Below are 20,431 nucleotides of genomic sequence, written 5' to 3'. Positions count from 1 at the left end.
ATCCCCTCTCCCTCTCCCCTCCCAGTATAGGCCCCTCACACCCCTGGTCCTGAAGGTATCATCCACCCTGGATTCCCTGTGCCTCCAGCTCCTATCTGCACCAGTGTACATCCTCTGGTCTAGCCGGACTTGCAAGGTAGAATTAGGATCATGATAGTTGGGGGGAAGGAAGCATTTAGGAACTGGAGGAAAGTTGTATTCTTCATCGGTGCTACATCGCACCTTGACTGACTCAACACCTCCCCCTAGACCCCTCTGCAAGGGGATCTCCATTGTCGGACAAATGGGCTTCCTGTCTCCACTCTGCACTTCCCCTTCATTCACTATGGTAAGATTTTTTTTTTGTTCTGATGATGCCTTATACCTGATCCCTCCTTGTATATCACAATCCAGATACATCAAGTTTTCTCCTACCTTCTATCGGGACTTCAGTTTGTCCTCCACTTTGGGAGATTTTACACCACTTATTTTCCAGTTCCTGACTTTGCAAGCGCACCATTACAAAATGGCTCTTTTCCTAGTAATCTACAAATATGTCCAAATCTTAATAAATATAAAAGAAACCTTATCCACCTAGAGTCTTAGATCATTTTTTCAACATAGATGAACCTTCCTCTTGCCCAATCTCTTTCCTGTCTCAATTAAGCTCTTTGTTTTTTAATCACCTTTTCTGTTTATATGTTAATATAAATATATAAATTCTCAAAAATTTAGTACAAAATAGAATACAAGCCACCACCAACACTAAAAACAAAAAATCAACTATGTTTCTACCAGGTGGCTGCACTATTTGAATTTTAAGGCATTTTTTGAATATCACATTTAAACCTCTGTATGAGTGTTCAATGCTGAAATCAAATTGTATACGGCTTATTATCAAATTTTATATATTAAGACTATTGTTGAGAGCTGTGACTTTTTAAAATATCGGCTGCATTCTAATTTAGTAAATGAATGGACTCCAGTCTTTGCAGCTACTCACCTCTCTCATTCACCAAACAATCCCATGGATTCAGGCTTCAGCTTCACCGATTCCAGTATATTGAACCTCTTAAGTGTCAAATACAAAAGGTTCATTTTTCCCCTGACACTGTACTTCGACTTGTTTTAAATGATAACTGACTACAGGAGACAGAAAATGCTCTCGACGCCCATAAAAAATTAAAGCCTCATAAATCAACAGGGGGCAGTTCGACCCTGCCCTCAAAGGGTTGCTAGGGGGTGGAATTAACTCAATGGCAGTTAATTCCATGTCTTTTCTTTTTTGAGACAATGTTATACACATTCTTTTTTGCACACAACTGTTTTGTCGTGGCTTTCCAGAGTTATCTTTTCATTCTCATCTGCACCTTATTTTGGGGGGCCTCTCTTCCTTATACTCCACGATTCTGTCCTTGAGACTCTCCATTCCCTTGATCTTTGAGCACTGTTCATTCACAATATGACTTCTAATGACATCTGTACACGGAAAGTCTGTATTACAGCAAGAGTAACAGTTTCCTTAAAGGTGTTTTAAAAATAATATTCATAGATAAGAAAGCATTTTCCATTAATTTCCTATTTGGAGATGCAATATCTGGGTCTCAGCTTTGAGAAGGAAAAAGATGATCCAAAATAATTAAGTCCCCACCAAGAGTATCAGGTTGAGTAACTGTGTGAACCAGATCTTGGGACACCACAGTGGAGGCAGGCAACATCATACATTAAACAACTTCACTTAATAAACAGTATTTTCAATAGGTGTAGACCACCAAACCAAACACCCCGCCATCGAGTCAATTATGATTCACAGCGACCTTGCGTGACAGAGAGGAACTGCCCCTGTGACTTTCCAAGACTGACGTTACAAGAATAGAAAGTCTCACTCTTCTCCCACACAGTGGCAGAAGGTTGGTGGTTTCAAGCTGCTGACCTGGCAGTATCAGCCAACAAGTACCCCTCTATGCCACCAGGGCTCCGTACCGTAAAATTCACAAACCGAATCAGTAAGTTATCAAGCAGTAGGCTTACAGAAATATTTCTTTTAACAGACTCTACAATAATTGGTGTTATATATATATATACATGAAAATGTCTTTAACTAAGGTTGCCAGGGAAACACTGAATTATCCTCAAATCCATGTGGGTTGTCTTCTTTGGGTCAGCATGGAGTATAGGAGCATATTATTAATTTTCCTCTACGTAGCTTTTATGGTGGGTATGAATCATATAAACACATCTTATTTCTCAGAAGTAGAAATAATGTTCCACAAGGTTGGATTTATTCTTTAGAATGTACCCAGATAGAATATTATAAGCAAAATACTATCATAACACAGAAGTCTTTATTACAGTTACAATCACAAGATAATACCTAGTATTACCAATATGAGATCTTTTTATAATAAAACTTTTCTATGACCTGCTGTTTGGTCATAATAGTATTTTGTTCATCTGATGGGAGAATTTTTTGGCCCCAGATCTTTTAATCATGAGTCTAACAGAAGTAACTATAGTGGGGAGGGAAGGAGGAATGAAATCCTCATACTGTATAGACTATTTACTTACTATTTATAAAATCTTTGACCCTATTTGATTTCCACTTTATATATGAGAAATATGTTAGAGTAAGAATTACTTTCCTCATTTGGCATTCTGGAAAACTGAGTTTGAATGATTGAGGAGTTTGGCTTCTTCACGGGTGATTTACATAGGAACTTAAACACCAGACTGTCCCAACCCTAAGAATATTATTTTCTACTGGTTGTTACTTTTGCCTTTAATTCCAACTCAGCTCATGCAATGTCTTCTCTCTCCTCAGAAAAAGAGGGCGGAAAAAAGTAGACAGCAGGACTTTCTTATTATTATTGGGTTTATTTGCTAATCATGTATCCAGTCTTAGTTTGAACTCCTCACTACTTTGAAGGAAACATTCTCAATTTAAACCCTTATTTCCCATTTTGGCTGATTTCAATTTGACTACAACTCTAAAGAAGGAGTTCTGGCGACAGAATGAATACACTATTGGATACAAGGGAGACATTCTTGAAACGCTTTAGGATTCCTATCTTCTGGAAAATGCTGTTTCAATGTGTTCTTGAACCATTTGATTCCTTGGGGCAGACAGTAGAATGCAGATCATCCAGTTCTCTTTGGCATGTGTCATTACCCACCAGTAGAGAAGGAGTCAGCAGGACATGCCACTCAAATCCTCCAGGCTTCAAACAGGGCTCATAAGCTCACACTCACCAGGAAACAGTACCTGACTTGGTAAACCAAACCTGACATACAGAAGTAGTTTTTACAATTCTAGTATGTTCTCATCAAATTTATTCCCTTCTCCCACCTCACCTCTCCTACCCCTCAGCACACTGGAAAAAGCAACTCCAGAGATGTTTTTTTTTTTTAAATCATCTTATTGGGGGCTCATACAACAATTATCACAGTCCATCCGTCTGTCCATCCATCCATTGTGTCAAGCACCTTTGTACATTTGTTGCCATCATTATTCTCAAAACATATGCTTTCTACTTGAGCCCTTGGTATCAGCTCCTAATTTTTTCCCTCCCTCCCCACTCCCCCTTCCCTCATGAACACTTGATAATTTATAAATTATTATTATTTTGTCATATCTTATACCATCTGACGTCTCCCTTCACCCTCTTTTCCACTGTCCATCCACCAGGGAGGAGGCTATATGTAGATCCTTGTCATCGGTTCCCCCTTTATACCCCACCTTCCCTCCACTCTCCAGGTATCACCATTGGTCCTGAAGGGATCTTCTGTGCTGGATTCCCTGTGTTTCCAGTTCCTATCTGTACCAGTGTAAATGCTCTGGTTCAGCCAGATTTGTACTTCATGAAGCTACCTTTCACTGTCAAATATTAGTTCACTGAAAATGTTTCCAATGAACATTGAACTGTAGCCCATTCTATGAATAGATAGCCCCCTATGGTTCCCAACTGCAATACGATTTCAAGAGCATCTCAAGTCCAAAGCCCTATGAAACCTATCTCAGGTTAGCCAGCAGAGCTGTTACTGTTCCAGAACTGGTACTTACCCCAAAGTTGGTAGCTGCAAATCGATCTGAGGCAGAAACCTGTACATTTGTGGAAACCGTCGTGTGGGCATAGAACGCGTTTATGTTGGCCAATAAGGTGCTCATGACAGCTGGGACTCCAGGGCACATGTATTTCGATGAGAGACAGGAAAAGTGCCTGAAGGACAAAACAAGTAGGAACTCTTAGGACAGAACCCAATGAAGTCGCATAGCAGCAGATTGTCCAGTATCGGCAATTAAAGTAACTCCCCAATGTCCGTGATACAGGAAACACCATGACTCCCTGATCTCAAATTGAAAGAATTCTTTTCAGTATTTGGAAAAGTGAAGTGTGAAATGGACCACCAATTCGATGGGATCTGCCAGTGGGAGGTGTGTACCATGTCTTTCAACTACTACAGAGTTGTGACAATGATCCCCAAAATACAATTTTCAGTGACATTTAGCATAGTTGTGAAGTACCAACTCAAAGGGTCCCCCTCCCTTACTTTTGGACCAATTGAATGACCACTTATTTCATTTCCTAAAATGCCATAATCCAACCAGAAGGCTATTCTTTCACACCTGTATTACCCTTGTATTCATGAGGAAGCATGCTTTCCTCCTGTGTTACACCTGCATCTAACATGCATCTATAACATGGGTCTCATATGTCAACCTAACAGGCTGAGTCCACTTAGAAAGTGCTATTCACAAAGGAATTCTCTTCCGCAAAGACTTCTGTAGGCTAAGCACTTGGTTATAACTCGCATTGAATAGGGAAACAGATGAATAGTCAAGATCAAATGAATTATGCTGGCTTTATGGGTCAAACACCTCCTTTCAAAGCTTGAAAAAGAAGATAATTTATCATCAGATGCATCAAGCATTCAATCTTGGTACTCTGCTTAGAGAAACCTGTTTCGTTTGAAGTCGAACAAAAGGCTTAGAAATTGAAAGCACAACTTAGAGAATATGTGAAAAGATAAAATATGAATAGAATAATGAAATTTCAAGAATCTAATTTGGTCATTTTTTGCTCTCCTAGCTTAAAAATTTATTCTTCCAGCTCAGTATCTGTGAGTTTTCCTTACAGAACACAGAGAAAGATACATCTACACAAAGAATGGACCCGAATGGCAACCCCCAAATAAATAAATAAAGATCCCAAAAATTTATCTCACCCAGCCACTTGCCTAGTTGCCCATAACTGGCTAACAAGGTAATTTTATTTTTGTCCCCCAAAGGTAGTTTTAAACAGGATTTTTTTTTGGTAAAATTATAAATATTTAAGCCATTAGAGTTACATTGTTTCAATAATTTGACCCTGGGGGTTGTATTGTCAATGATTGCTGATGCATCAAGGTAAATGATATTTTTACTCATCTTCTAAACTAGTTATAGGAAATTAACATGGATTAAGAAGAGCATAAAATGATATAAAGGTATTAACGACAGAAACGCGAATCTGTTTTTTGTTTGCGTTCCCTCTACACCACAACTCTCAGATAATTATACTTGTTAGAACTTTTCATCACAAGTTGTGGATTATAGAGCACCTAAGTGGAATAGGGTGAGGATGGCATGAACTGACAGGAGAATGTGCATACCTTGAGGTGGGTAAGGGGAGAGAGTTCCAGGAACATCATAGACAATCGCCAACATCAAAGATGATAATTAGCTCAAGTCAGCATTATCAATGAAAAGGGCTGCTAAGGTCATTCCCCTTCATAATCTTGCTTTTAAAAAGGATGGGCGTGCCCTACTCAGTCACTGATACCCAGTCCTTTTGTGCCGCTGTCATGCTGAAGTGTTAGCCCCTGAGTAAGGTGACAGCAATAGCTTAGCTGTTAATTAAAGCATGAATAACAACTAAGAAATGTGCTGCCCACATAAAGGTGCGAACGGTGTGGTTTACAGGAAGTAAAAATTGTTTTGAAAGTTTATGTCCACAATGACAGTCAAAAAAAAATCCTGTAGGATTTTTACTCCTGCAAACAGTTGCAAGCTGGGAAATCCAGAGGGGACGTACTATGAGTTGGCATCGACTCAATGGCAGCGAGTTATTTTTTTAACAGTTTTATTAGCACTTAATCCACATATCACACAATCTAATAGTTCAAGCATATCAAGGAGAGCAGTAAAATATTACCACAATCAATTTTAGAACTCTTTCTTCCTCCGCTCCCTGGTTAAATCACTTTAAAATTGAGTTGTAATCACCATCAGTTCTAGGGCTCCCCCTCCTCCCAAATGCATTGTTTGCTTAACCCCACCCCTCATCCTCCTTGTTTCCCACCCCAACCCCACAGCCCCTATATCCCTTTGCATCAGTTCTTATCTCTATGCACCTACACCTCCTGTGCTTCACAAACTGTAAAAGCAACCCAAAAGAAACAATAAAAAACAGGAATAAAATAAAGTGGTAAGGATAAAATAATAGCAGCCCATATATCACCCACTATACAATCAGAGCTCCTTTGCATAAACAAGAGATGTAAATAATTCTCAGCTACCTAGCTTCATAAATATTCGCTGTGCATTTATTATCAATGGTACTAGATAACATCCATGGGAAAACTGAGGAAAGAGTTGACAGTAAATTGCTACTCTAAATTTTCTTTACTTTAAAAAAATCATGATTTCAACTTCAATTCATAGTCCTAGTACTAGAATTACAGTACTCTGAGGAAGCTCCATTAATTCTGCTCACCTTTTGCATATTTTTATGTTGAAGTCAGTTGGCCAGTGCTGCCTTCCTTTATGAACTGCCCGTGTGGTACAGAGCCACGCATTTCTGGCACAGTGCTCCATGATAAGGATTAAAAGTTGATTAAATCATGATCCCTGATGCAGTTTACAAACATGCATATCCCTAATGAAAGGTGTGTGTAATACGCTCTACTTTTGGCATACCGAAGGAAGTGCTAATAACAATGTAGCTGAAGGACGCAGAGGACCATGGATTTTTGAAGGTGTAAGGCTTAGGGGTGCAGAGTAAAACTGTCAAAAGAGAATTTCTGTGAGGGTGAAAGGCTGGCAGGAAGTCACTCACTGGTGGACAACCAAAGGTAAGAGTTTAAAGGGTCACTGAAGAAGACGCAGTTCAGTGTTTCTAGAACTTGTGTAGACGCACATTGATCAAACACATCTGAATGTCAGACACTGTTACTTACTTTACTTACAGAGTAGTGAAGAACCAGACACAGACAGAAGAATCAGTCTTTAAGGGGCTTAGGTGGAGAGCAAATGTTTTGAGAATGATGAGGGCAATGAATGTACAAGTGTGCTTTATGCAATTGATGTATGTATGGATTGTGATATAAAGAGTTGTATCAGCCCCTAATAAAACGATAAAAAATAGCTAAAGAGAATTAATCCTCGGGGTGGGGAGGGGGAAGAATCAGTCTTTATAAAAATAAAGGTATTATGGGATACTAAGAAGACGTGAAGCGAGAATACGTACATCATAGTTTGTTGGGAAAAATTTTGAGCCCTGAGTTGCAATATTGAGGGATATTATGGACCAAAAAATTGAACACAGGAAGCATTAAAAAATATACTGCCACTGTACCTAGAATCACTGTTTAATGGTCAATCCTTTTAGGAGGTAGCCTATGATCACAAACTGGTGGTATTAACGATAGCATAAAGCTTTACGGAAGTCATTGGGGGAAAGCAAGGCTCTAGGAATTGATGGACTACCAGATGGAGATGCTTCAACAAAAGAATGCAATTCTAGACATGCTCAGTCATCTCTGCTAAGAAATTTCAGAGACAGCTACTTGACTATGAATTGGTGAAAGATATCTATAAACGTTCCCATTTCAAGGAAGGTGAACTAACAGAATATGGACATTATCAAACAATATCATTTTTCTTCCGGTCTTTTACCTTAAAACATTAAAAGCATGTCATTGTCATTTGGTTTCCTAATTCTAGATCTTGGCTTTTTCATTCTAATACATTGTCGTCTCTAGCTGCCCTTTGGATTCTCAGCCAGTGTCTTTTACTTCCTTATTCCCCCAGGCACTTTAGCTATATTCAAGAATGAAAGCCTTTTCTGACATCCATTTTGGTCTTAGATTTCTATGTAAGGATTTTTGCCTCCTTCATGTCTTATGTCGTCCCTCTGATTAAATGCATCAAATCTATTCTCGCGTGGTGTCTAACTTCAGGAGACATACCCTCAAGGTCACATTAGGGCCCTCTTGGGCTTGTTCTAATTTTCTCTAGCTTCAACTTACTGGCATATGTGTAATTGATGATCTGTTCCAGGGTCAGCCCCTGGGCTTATCCTAAGTGACAATACTGAGATTCTCCATCATATCTTGCCACAGTAATGGATGTGATCCTGGTATCTTCTATCTCCTAAGGTTCATGCACACAGTCACTATTTTTATAAAAATATTTATTTGTAATGAATAAGTCCATGGTTTTGCAAAAATCTATTATGCTATCTCTGGCACCATCTATCATCAATGCCACATTTTCTAATGACCAACTCTTCATTTCAGCCTCTACATTTCAGTCACCAATAATTATGAATGCAATTATATCTCTGAAAGTGTATAGACCAAGGCACCATGGAAAGAAAAATAACCTGTATAGGAAATTCTAGCATTCTCATGCTGGTTGTACCCGATTTCCAAGAGAACATTCCATATCTGGTGTGGCCAAAGGTAAGACCAGCAGATCCACAGAAGAGTCTTGTGTAATATGTCAGGCAAGTTGTACACCTATTATATTCTGGATTTTGTCAAGAGAATTCCCAAAATTTTTTTCAAAATCACGTGGAAAATGGATGTAACGAACGAACAAACAAACAAAAAACATCCCAAACTCTACTGTAGTGAAAGAGAAAATGACATTAGATTTGTGTTTTAAAGAGTTTAACATGGGAGGAGGAGCTTTTCAAAGGAAAGGGTGAAGGGAGGCAAGACTAGAGGAAATTGGGAGTTTATAAACTTAGACATTATCATTTCAACTAGCGCTGCATTGTGGAGATGAGAAAGAGGGAATGGATTTGGGGAATATGGAAAGACAACTGTCAGGAGTTGGGTATTGATAGAGGAGTTTGGGGGAAGGGGGGAAAGAGTTAAGTGACCAGCCTCTAGCTTGAGTGACCGGATTTCTAGTGCTTCTGCCAAGTGAACTAGGAAACGAAAAGACAAGAAAGGTGCCACTGGGCGAGGAGAATTATATGGCTAGTTGTTTCAGTTGGAGAACTTCTGAGTAGAACATCTACCAGATTTTTGCAGGCTTGGAGAAGACAAGATTTAGATCATTAGCATGTAGGAAGCAATCAGAACCAGGAGAATAGATAAAATTGCTCCATGAAGCCTCTGTAGGGTGAAAAGAGAAGTGAGAGAGAATGGAATCCAGAAACAGCCAGTAGCCTCTGGCAGGAAAACAACAAAGCCTGTACAGAAAAAGCACACCAGCCTGTGTGATCATGAGGTGTAAAGGGAACAGGTATAAGAAGTTTAAAAACTAGCAATCAAATTGATGTGAAAGTGTGGACAAAGTGGAGACCCAAACCCACCTGTAGGATAACTGGGCAGTCCCTCACAGAAGGGCCCCATGGAAGGGATGATATATCCAGGGTGCAGTGCAGCACTGCAGAAACACAGAACTATCCTCTAGTTCTTTACTACTTCCTCCCCCCACTTGTGTGACCTTAGTTTTGCCTCATAATCTTGCTAGACCTGCGTATGTACACTGTACAATCAAGATATTTCAATGCATGAAATCCAAGATAGATAACACACTCGGCCACAGTAATGGGAATAACGAATCCCTGCTGACTGTATAACCCCACTCAAGGGGATGAAAAACAGAACTGTAGGTGCATGGAAACATTGGCCGGTGTAAGTTATAGCAGCAATAATACCATGGGGGTGGTGGAGTGGGGAAGGAGGAGATAGAAGGGAGCTGATATCAAAGAGTTCTAGAAGAAAGAAAATGTACTGAAAATGATGACAGCAATTGTACAATTATGCTTAATCTAATTGAACAATGGATTATAATAGTGTCTGTGTTAGGCAGGGTTCTCTGGAGAGACAAAACCAGATGGCTAATAATCATATATACATACACACACATATATAAAGGATAGATATATAACACAAGAAATAAAGTTAATTAAATTATAAAGCAGTACAAATGGCTCAGTGCAACTCACTCCTGTGAGAGTTGTGAGACACTGGCAGTCCTTCACATCTTGAGGGCCGCTGGGTAATCCTCTGTACAGCAATTCAGGCTATCCGGCACAGGCAGCAAACAGCAAGGTAGGTCACCAACAGTCAGCCAGATGACAGGGTCTGACAGTCCGCAGCTCAAGAGATATAAATTCCAATGGTGTGGCAAAGCAGGTCTTAAGGGAACCTCAAATCACAGTGACACAGGTTAGGTGTCCCACAGGTAGTGTAGCTTGCAAATGGAGGCACAGAGTAAGCAAGGCAGCTGCACACTGGTCCAGTGATCAAAGAGCAAGAGACAATAAAGGCAAGGCTCGCTGAGGCATTTATCTCTCCACCCTTCAATTAATTCCAAATCTGTTTATCGGCCAGGTTGGCACAATAAACTAACTAGCTCAATCTCTGTAAGAGTCTCTAATAAAATGTTTAAAAAATAACATAAGGGGACAGAGAAAACAAAATACTAATAGGCTAAAAAAAAAGCCATGGACCTTTAGAATCAAACAGAGAAATCTTGAGATTGTGAGTTTAATGATGTGCTAGTGCTCACTGCAGTAAAAGAGTCATATAAGGAAAAAGGACTATTGAATTTAAGTAAATATCACTAAGACCTTAGAGCACTGTCAGTGGAGTGATAGGAATTTGCATGAAGAGAAATGGAAATGATCAGTTGTCAGAAGACCACTAAGGTTAAGGTAAGTCGAGGCTATTATCAAACTTAGGAGCTTTGAGTTTCCCATGCAGACAATATTGGATTTTGTTAGGGAAACTGATGCTACCATATGAGTTTTGAATAAAAACTTTCAGGTGGTCCACGAGGAGCGATTGAAAGTAGAAAAATGAGTTAAGATGTGCAAAAGTCACTATTGATAGTTCACTTTGCTCCCAGCTCCCAATAGACTCAGCATTTCATGAACTGTCAGCCAGGCAACAAAACCAAAACATTTTGTATCTTTTAAAAAATGTATCTTATCAAAATATTGCAAAGGAATTAGATAGTGCCTGGCTATCAGATAAAGTAGCATCTGGGGTCTTGCAGGTTTGGCTCCAAACAAGCAGCCATCTAAGTGAGATGTCAACTAAGTACACATGGAAGAAGCACACCATTATGAATCTCAAAAGATGGTAAACTTGAAGGTGGGATTAGTATTAGAGCATAAATTGTGAGAATCTGGTTTGCAGAAGACTGGATTATTTATGGGATCTACATAGGAAATGAACCTCTAGTTTATTTATCTCCCTCTATCCACAATTGAGGGCTGGGAGGAAAGTGGTTACTAAAAAGAGTGCGTTGGAGAGATGAGTATACAAGGTCAAAGGCATAAATCTGACTTGAATTGTTAAAGCCCTGTCAGTTGACCCCCCTTCTGATACACACTGGACATGACCGGTATTTCTGTATTTTTATTTTGCTTTCTGTATTTTTGTTTTGCTTTCTTTTATATTTGTTCATGTTAGGGTTTGTCTCAGATGTGTTATGTCATTGGGGTCACCCTCTTGAAGTTGTGCTATATGTTTTTTGGTATATGAAACCCAGGACTGATGGACCTATAGAGACAGCAAGTAGAATAAGGGCTTCAGGGGTGGGAACAGAGGTGGTGATGGTGGAGCGTGTAAAAGAGAAATGATGTCAAGGAATTCTGAAAGGAAAAGAATTTGGAAACTGATGGTGGTAGCAATCATACAATACAGCTTGACATGATTGAACTAAGAATGTTAAGATTAACTCCCAATTAATAAAGATTTTAACAATTATAGGACACCTCCCCTCTGCTTCCAGTGACTATAATGTAAAACCGTGAACATTTCTTCAAATCCTAAAGTCATTAAGAATCTCATTTTAAATCTTGACAGGACTCTGTTGGCATTTAAAGTTGCATGACAACCTCAAAAAAATCAGAAAACCAGGGGAAAGCAGGAAAACCACTATAAACTCTGAAAATAGCATGTAAGTTCCTGTATCTTAGGAACTCTGCATTTTTCTTCTTTAAATACTTGGTATTGCTTATTTTGTTTTTGGCTTGCTGGTCCTTTAGAAATGTGACACCTTCCTGTGGATTTGAAATGCCTAAAATTAAGTCCTCAGATCTGAGGAACATACCTCTGAAATAAGGTGTTGAAATTGTCCAACCCCCGTCGAGTACTGACCCCTTCAGCCTCAACACATCAGCACCCTTCTTTTCATCTTCTGCTAATGTTTTAGAGTTGACTTATTAATGACTAATTACTCTGTTCAATGTCGTACTGGATCAAATGCACGAATTCTTTTACATTGTTTGAGCACCTCTGAAATGTGTTCTATCATTGCTGCACCAAACATAATGGACTGGGCATACCAAGGAAGAATCACACATTTCAAGCCACAGAGACAATAATGTGGTGTAATAACATGATGTAAGTTCAGCAGTATCTCTCAAAACCACTATGCTACACGCACTCTTGATCGATCTATTCGGTGTTGTATACCGAGTGTGTGTGTGTGTAACTTTCGTTCATGGTTGATGGACACCCCATTCAACCTTGAATTTAGCAGACTGTTGACCAAATAAACATTTAATGAAAACAGATTAAAGCCATAAGAGCCAACGGTATTTATGTGGAGCTAACGAGTCTAGAATATGTGCTTGGTTACCTTGACTGTGACAGTTTATCAAAACATCCAATTACTTTGTGAACATTTAGTTGAATTACACAGGTGTTTGTGCTTTTATGTTGGCAGTTTTGAAGGCTAATAGTAATCTGCTTAGAATCAGTATGTTGAGAGCAGTATTTTAAAATTTTCCAGAGCATTAGGCATGCCTGCATCATAGAGAACTGACGGGAGTATTTCATTTTCTGATTAGAAAGTAACGGAGGTGATTTTCGGGGTATTATGAGTTATTGCTAGCTACCTATAACTCACACCACCGAGTTTTCTCATGGAAACATCCACAAATCCTAAAACGGAGGCAGAGTCAAAATATCATCACAATACCGAAAGAATGCCTCATCTATGGCAGGACCATGCCCTTACTTAGGGTGGTTGGGCAACATTGAAAATAGTGACTGACTTGAGTGTCTAACAAGAAAAAGTGTTTGCTCTGACCTAACAGAAGAAAGGGAGGCTATTTCTAGGAACATCCACTGTATATCCCTGGATCAAAAATCCAGGCCTTATGCTGCTGCCCAGCAAACCTGTCAATCACTCTCCTATTTCATGGTAATGGCATCCTCAGGCGGCAAGGCTGTTTCCCAGTTTTCCAGTCGATCTCCATTAAACAGTCCACACCTCCCCAGATTGCAGTACAGCTTGAACTATGGGGAGTCGGCAATGGGATGTGAAAGTAGTAAGGAGGAGCTGGGAGAACACTAGAACCCAAATACCCTGGGGATTATATTTATATTATATCCATATATGTTATATATGGATATTTATATAATATATATGGATATAGACTGATGTGTATATATATATATATATATATATAGAGAGAGAGAGAGAGAGAGAGAGGCTGGATATATGTATAGAGACTGGATATGTATATATATGGATATAGACTGATATATATATGTGGATATAGACTGCTGATTATATATATATATATATATATATATATATATATATATATATATATATATATATATATATATATATTCAGCTGCTAGAAAGGACTCCCAGGTTGTTGACATTATCAAGAGAAAGCACGCAAGCCACCAAAAGGAATATGGGATTATCTCGATTCATTCCAAAAGAGCTTGAGTGAAGACTAGAAAAATTGTCCTCACTCCGCCCCCCCACCAAAGTGTAAGGTCAGTGGGTGGATGCTGACAATATCCAGATGGTAGTAAATAAGACTTAAAATGAATAAGCTCCCTAAGTAAGCAGGAAGCAAACTGTCTGTGGTCGTGCAGTGAAATTGCTTATGGTTGTCATATCCATGGCTTTGCAACGCCTACCAAATTATTGCAGATACTTTGGGACCATGCAAATGGAGTGAGATCCCAGTGGAGGCGATGGGTCAGCTTTTCCATTCTTCCAGGTATCTAAAAGTGAGCTATCTCAGAGGCAGAGAGAGGAATCAATCCTGTGATCATTGAGAAAGAAGAGGCACCCACAGAGTACGGGTGAGATGCCTGTCTGAAGCTGCAGAGTTAAACAGTGACAGCTAAGATGACACCCCACTATGACCACGAGATAGAGCAGCGGAGTCCTGCTGGTATGCAAAGGCAGCGCAGAGGAACAGTGCTGCCAATGCACCACAATGGACTCCCCAGCTCATGAACAAGCCAGAGGCCACGGACCATGAGGTTCAGGGTTGAAAGGCAGATGACCAGAGAAATGTGGTTGCTGGCTGTGAAGACACATGGTTGTGGACAAAAGAAAGACAGTGTGTGTAGCATCTTTGGGTCCTGACTTGTGCTACCTGTGACCTTCCCTATAAATCCCATCATAATGAGTATGGTCTGAATACTGGTTGGCCATGGCAACAAATCATTGAACCCAGCAGAGAAGTAGAGTATTGCAGGCAGAATGGCTGGTGTCAGAACAGGGTTAAGGAAGTTAGAGGATGGAGACCTGTTCGATCTCTGCTCTGTGGCAATGATGCTGGTAGGGAGCAGGGGTGGCCAGAGGCTGTCTCAATGCCATTTCTTCATTTGTATAGTATGATCTTAAAGTACATGTATACACACACAGCAAAAAAAATCAGACAAAATGCGGGCAGGAAGTACATTAAAATAGTCACAAATATTACCTTAAAGTTATTTACTATTAGCGTGCTTTATTACCCTAAAGAGAAAAAAATATACTTTATACAAAATTATTACACATGCTTATCCCATTTTATCCCATTGTGGATTTTAGAAGTCTTTGCAGTTAAAGCCTGTTATTACTCTTATGTAAAAATTTCTTCATATGCATTTTCCTTTAAAAATCTATATAAGCTTTAAATTATAATTGAACAGTTTTATAAAATTCAAACACATCACTCAATTTTTTCTTTCAAAATTCATCATAGCGCTTGGTGGCTTCCAGTTAAACAAGTGATATGAGGTTTACTATGAAATTAGAATAAAATGTATATCAGTTTGGTTTTACTAAATGAAATATACTAAGGATTAATTTTTTAAAAGATTCATAGAATTATGTTGACTCACAATATCCTAAGGCAAAACACAAGGTGGAGCTTCATGAAAAAAATGAAATTCCCTTGTTTAAATGCGAATGATGAAATAAAAATCAAATAGATCAATGAGAGAATACTAATTTTCTTTTCTGTGCAATTTTATAACAGTTTCCATATTAAACTAGCACGCCCAGTGTTTTTTTTTTTGCCAGCTATCTAAAACTGTAATAGGCAGGAAAGATGAAACAAAAAGGCAAATTCATAAAATGTGTATTTCCTAAATTTGATCAGAATTAAACCGAGTAAACTTAGTATGTCTTGAGAAGTCATAAATGAATATGTTCTTCCTAGAGCAAACTCTTGACTTGGGAGTTAAGAAGAGAGGTGAAAAAGGAAGAGTGGAAGAAGAGGCATTTGTTGCCTAGAAACACAATTCAGAAGGGAGAAAGGTCAGGAAATGTGGGCAAATGGACACAGGGAATGCAAGGAAGATCAGGAAGAGGGCTACGACATCGGGAGAATTGAAACTAGTGTCACAAATGGATGGGTATTGAATGGAAATCTCATGTTCTATGTAAACTGTCATTTAACCTACGATAAAAAAAAAGATTAAGGGAAAAAGGTAGAGGCTATCGAAATGACTTCCAACAAACATTACAACTTAGAAATAGGAGTTTTATATTATTTAGATAAAATTCATCACAAAAACTAAGTGTCACCCTTTTCCTAGGTTTATTAAAAAAATCATTTCTCTTCTAGACACTAAGTAGGAAACTGGTAAGTTGAAGATATATCTTGATACTAAAATAACCAACATTGAATTTGCGCTTCTTGTCTACCCAGTGTTCCAGGTTACATGAGATGGTATCTGGTAAGGCAATGCATTGGAGGTAATGGACTAAGGGGGCTTCAAGAAGGTCATGGAAAATTGAAATGAATTCTAGGCAATCCATTCAGAAGCCAAGGTATGTTTTTGTTAGGTGCCACCATCCGCACAGTTTTCCTTATGCCCATGACCTAGATTGTAGCCCTGTGTCTACCTATCCCACTGAGGCCCTTCCTCTTGGATATGCCCCTCCACCTCTCCAAGCATGAGCTCCTGTCCTAAAGACTGGTCTTTCTGGACAACACGTGCAAACGTTGATGAGACGAAGCATGGAGCATGTTGGCTGTACTTTTTCTAAAAGAGTTTTCTTTGTTCTTTTGAAAGTCTATGGTACCTTCAATATTCTTCTCTAATACCATAGTTCACATGTACCATAGCTTGCTTCCTTCTCATCTGATGTCTGTTCTGTGATTTCAGTAGAGTAACTTCAGCACTTCTAGATTTACTTTACCAATTTGTAAAACCAAGGGGCTATTAGAAAGCCTTACGTCTCTGGGTGGTGTAATTAAGGCCTTGACTGTGACCACAAAGTTTGTCAGCTTGAGCCTGCCCAGCACCACTACAGGATAAAAAATGGGCAGAACATCTTCAGGAAATCTTGAAAACAGAAAACCCCATGGAAAAGTTCTACATGGTGTCGGGAGGTGGGTGTCAATGGACATTGATTCAAGGTCATATGGAAAGATGCAAAAATCAATGGTTTGAACTCACCTAGAGATGCCTTGTGGCAGACAGGTCTACAGATGTGCTTTCAAAAGGTCACAGACTTAACTGAACCATTCTACACAGTTCACATCGGGTCTTAATGAGTCAGAACAGGCTCAATTACACATAACAATTTGAACAATACCTATCTGAACATGGGTAGCATATTGAAGCCTGATGTCTACATTTCATCTTACCATCAACATTTGATCATAATGAGTCAGGGGTTAGAATGGATGGATGACAAGAAAACAAAGGACAGGGGAGCCAGCTGGAGGCAACCTAGGCTCTTGCAGAATTTTACACTAACGAGTTTACCCAGGGTCTTCCATGTGCCACCACTGTGTCTGCCTTTGAATTTGATCTCTTTACCCATAGTTACAGCCAAACAGCCAAATTTATTCTTATTCTTATTATTATTTTTGCTTCTAACAATCTCAATGCAGAGGCATCTCTTTCAAAAGGCTGAGGGTTCAATCCCTCTAATGGGCATAAACCCAGAAGAGGTAAGAATAGACCACGACCAGTCATCTGAGCTCCAATGTCTATTGTGGCAAAATTCAAAATTTCAAAGAATTGGAAACAACCTAAATTTCTATCAATAGATGAGTGGATTAGAAAACTCTGGCACAAACACGCAATGGAGCACTACACATCCCTGAAAAAGCACTGATAATCACATGAAGCACTTGTCTCATGCGAAGAGTTGGAGAAAATTATGCTAAGTGAAGTTTGCCAATCACAAAAGGATAAGTACAACATGAGTTGCCCAAGGCAAGTATAATTAGCAAAGTAGGTAGAGAAGAAAAGCCACTTGCTCACGCTTTCTGGGTTGAAGTACAGGCAATCAGGTGGGGGACAGACCAAACCAAAGGATTTACATGTCATTTACATGGTAGATGATGGCACTGGGGGTGGAGGGCACTAACCCACCAGGGGGAGGATGCCATTTATATCTCCCCATAAATGGGAGTGTGAGTGCAGACCCCACCATGGCGCCAAACTTTGAGTGCAACGTAACTACTTGGAGCAACTCATCAACAGAGAGGTTTACAGGGCCAGCCCCAATCAAAGCCAAACTGACACCCCCCTCACCCCCATTTCCCACCCCCAGCCCCAGAAGGATGTGCTACAGAGGATAACACTAAACCTGAAGGTTGGGGAGAGGGGCCGTCCTGCCATGTCCATACAGAAGCAAGCCAAGAAGGCAAAAGAGATTGAGGGACTAGACTCCATACTGGCACACTACGCCCTGTGGATAATGTCCCTGCACGGAGCTGCTAAGTCACAGAGAAGACATCAAGACATGATGTCCCCTCACTGGAGCATACCTCTACAGAGGACAATATTGGGGACACATGGCAGGAAGTGAGTCTGGTCTGACCACGGCCACAGTGGGGAAAACCAAGAAGGGAACATAACAGACTAGCAATGGGAGCAAAGCAAGACCACAACCACTCTGTGGAGCCCCTGAAATAGCCTTCAGGTTAAAAAGGGCAGTTCCCAGAACCCCCTAGGACCAGTAAGGAAATAGTCATAAGGGTCAGGAGACAGACCTCGAATTATGTATGTTTTCTCCTTTTGCTAGTTTTTTTTGTTTGTGTTTTCTCTTATTATTCGATCTTTTGTTTTGTCTTGGTTATTGTTGATTTGCCTACCTCTATAAAATAGGCATGGGAAGCAAGTCTAAGGAGAAAGCAACAGGACCAAAGGATCTGGAGGGACCTGCAGGGAGAGGGGAGCAGGGGGAAAGGAGCAGGGATCTAACAACGCCATAGACAGAAGAACAACTAGGGAACTAAAAGCAACAATGAGGAGGACACAGAGATCCTGGGGGTGTTGGAGCAATAGCAATATAGACGACAGGAATTACTAAGAGGCAGAAGAAAGGCAAGTGTGATGGTGGGGCAGGAGGAAGGTAAAAGAAAACAGGAAAGATCTAGGAAGCAAAGCTATGGATAGAGATATACACATAGGTGTGCACTTATGAAAATATATTGATTCATAGAAATATAGGTATTGGTTTAGGTACATATATCTATATGGCAATACACTGAGGAACTAGATGGACTTTGGACCTCTGCTCAAGCCCTCCCTTCCTCAATGCAAGAACACTTCATTCTAAGAACCTGGCATTCTATGATGCGCCCCCTCCCAAAATGATGGCTGAAGACAAAATGGGTGCATAAGTAAATGTGGTGAAGAAAGCTAATGGTGCCTGACTATCAAAAGATGTAGTGTCTGGGGTCTTAAAGGCTTGAAGTTAAGCAAGTGGCCATCTAGCAGAGAAGCAACAAGCCCACATGGAAGAAGCAGACCAGCCTGGGTGATTATTAGGTGTCGATGGGATCAGGTATCAGGAATCAGAAGACCCCAAACCAACCCAAACAACAAACATTGTTGAGAATGAGAGGAGTCAGAGCAGAGACCCAAAAACCATCTGTAAATAATAAGACATCTCCTCACACAGAAGGGTCACAAAGAAGGGATGAGTCAACCAGGGTTCAGTATAGCACCGATGAAGCAAACAATATTCTTGTGGTTCTTTGAGGCTTCCTCATCCTCCAACTATCAGGACTCCAGTCCTGCCTTTCAGTCCTGGCTAGACCAGAGCATGTACACTGGTTCAGTTAAGTGTGTACAATACATGGAATCCAGGTCAGATAAACCCTTCATGAAAAGAAATGGAAGCTGTGATTACCAGCAGGGTAGGGAGAAAGGGGAGGGAGGAGGGAGGAAGAGCAAGGGAGCCAATCTCAAAGACCAACACATAACCCCGCCCACACCCCAGGGGGATGAACAACAGAAACATGGGTGAAGGGAGATAAAGATTGATGTAAGAAATAAAAATAAGAATAGGTGATCATTTATCAAGGGGACCACAATGTGATACAAATGGCTCAATAGAAAGTAAATGCTTAGAAAATGATGATGGCAACATATGTACAAATATGCTAGATATGACTGATGTATGGAGTGTTATAAGAGCTGTAAGAGGCCCCAGTAAAATGATTTAAAAATAAGATAAAAGGCTCTGCATTTCATGATTACTTAAATGTATCTCAGTTAAGGATGGAAATACAAATGTAAGCACAAAATATAATTTAAAATGACTATAAAACAAAGGGTTCTTGTATTCAGGGAGGCCTTGAGAAGAGGGCCAAAGTCCATCTTCAATCTTAACACATAATATACAAATAAATGCACACTGGCCTCTATACCATTATAAATTAATATATTTACAAATATACATGCCTATAGCAACACCTCTATAAATAGTTGTTGCCTCCTATTTCTTTCCTCTATTTCCTTTCACCTTCCCCCTATTCCACTATCATGCTCATGTTTCATTTGGCTCTCAGTATTTCCTCTCAGATACATTGCTCTTGCTCAAACCCCACCTAACATTACATAACCCCTCCTCACCATCCATCTTAGATCTCTTGTTGTTCCCTTATTTCTGAGTTCGTTGGTTCTCCACGCCCCCTCCTTTCCCATGTACTGTGGGAAAGTAGGT

The 20,431-nt window shown here is 39.8% G+C and overlaps 1 protein-coding gene across 2 annotated transcripts in view; it reads right to left on the bottom strand.

Annotated features, from left to right (window-relative positions):
• UNC13C (unc-13 homolog C) overlaps positions 1–20,431 on the bottom strand; it is a 550,871-nt gene that overhangs the window by 275,044 nt on the left and 255,396 nt on the right. For both annotated transcript variants that reach the window (XM_075530957.1, XM_075530958.1), the window contains one exon: positions 4,040–4,196. In XM_075530957.1, coding sequence (XP_075387072.1) covers positions 4,040–4,196 — 157 coding nt within the window. The remainder of the gene's footprint in view (positions 1–4,039; positions 4,197–20,431) is intronic.

Source organism: Tenrec ecaudatus, chromosome 14 (genome assembly GCF_050624435.1).
Source record: "Tenrec ecaudatus isolate mTenEca1 chromosome 14, mTenEca1.hap1, whole genome shotgun sequence".
NCBI classification, from domain to species: domain Eukaryota; kingdom Metazoa; phylum Chordata; class Mammalia; order Afrosoricida; family Tenrecidae; genus Tenrec; species Tenrec ecaudatus.
The sequence above is the reverse complement of the archived record's forward strand: the minus strand, read 5'-3'. Positions and strand labels throughout refer to the sequence as shown.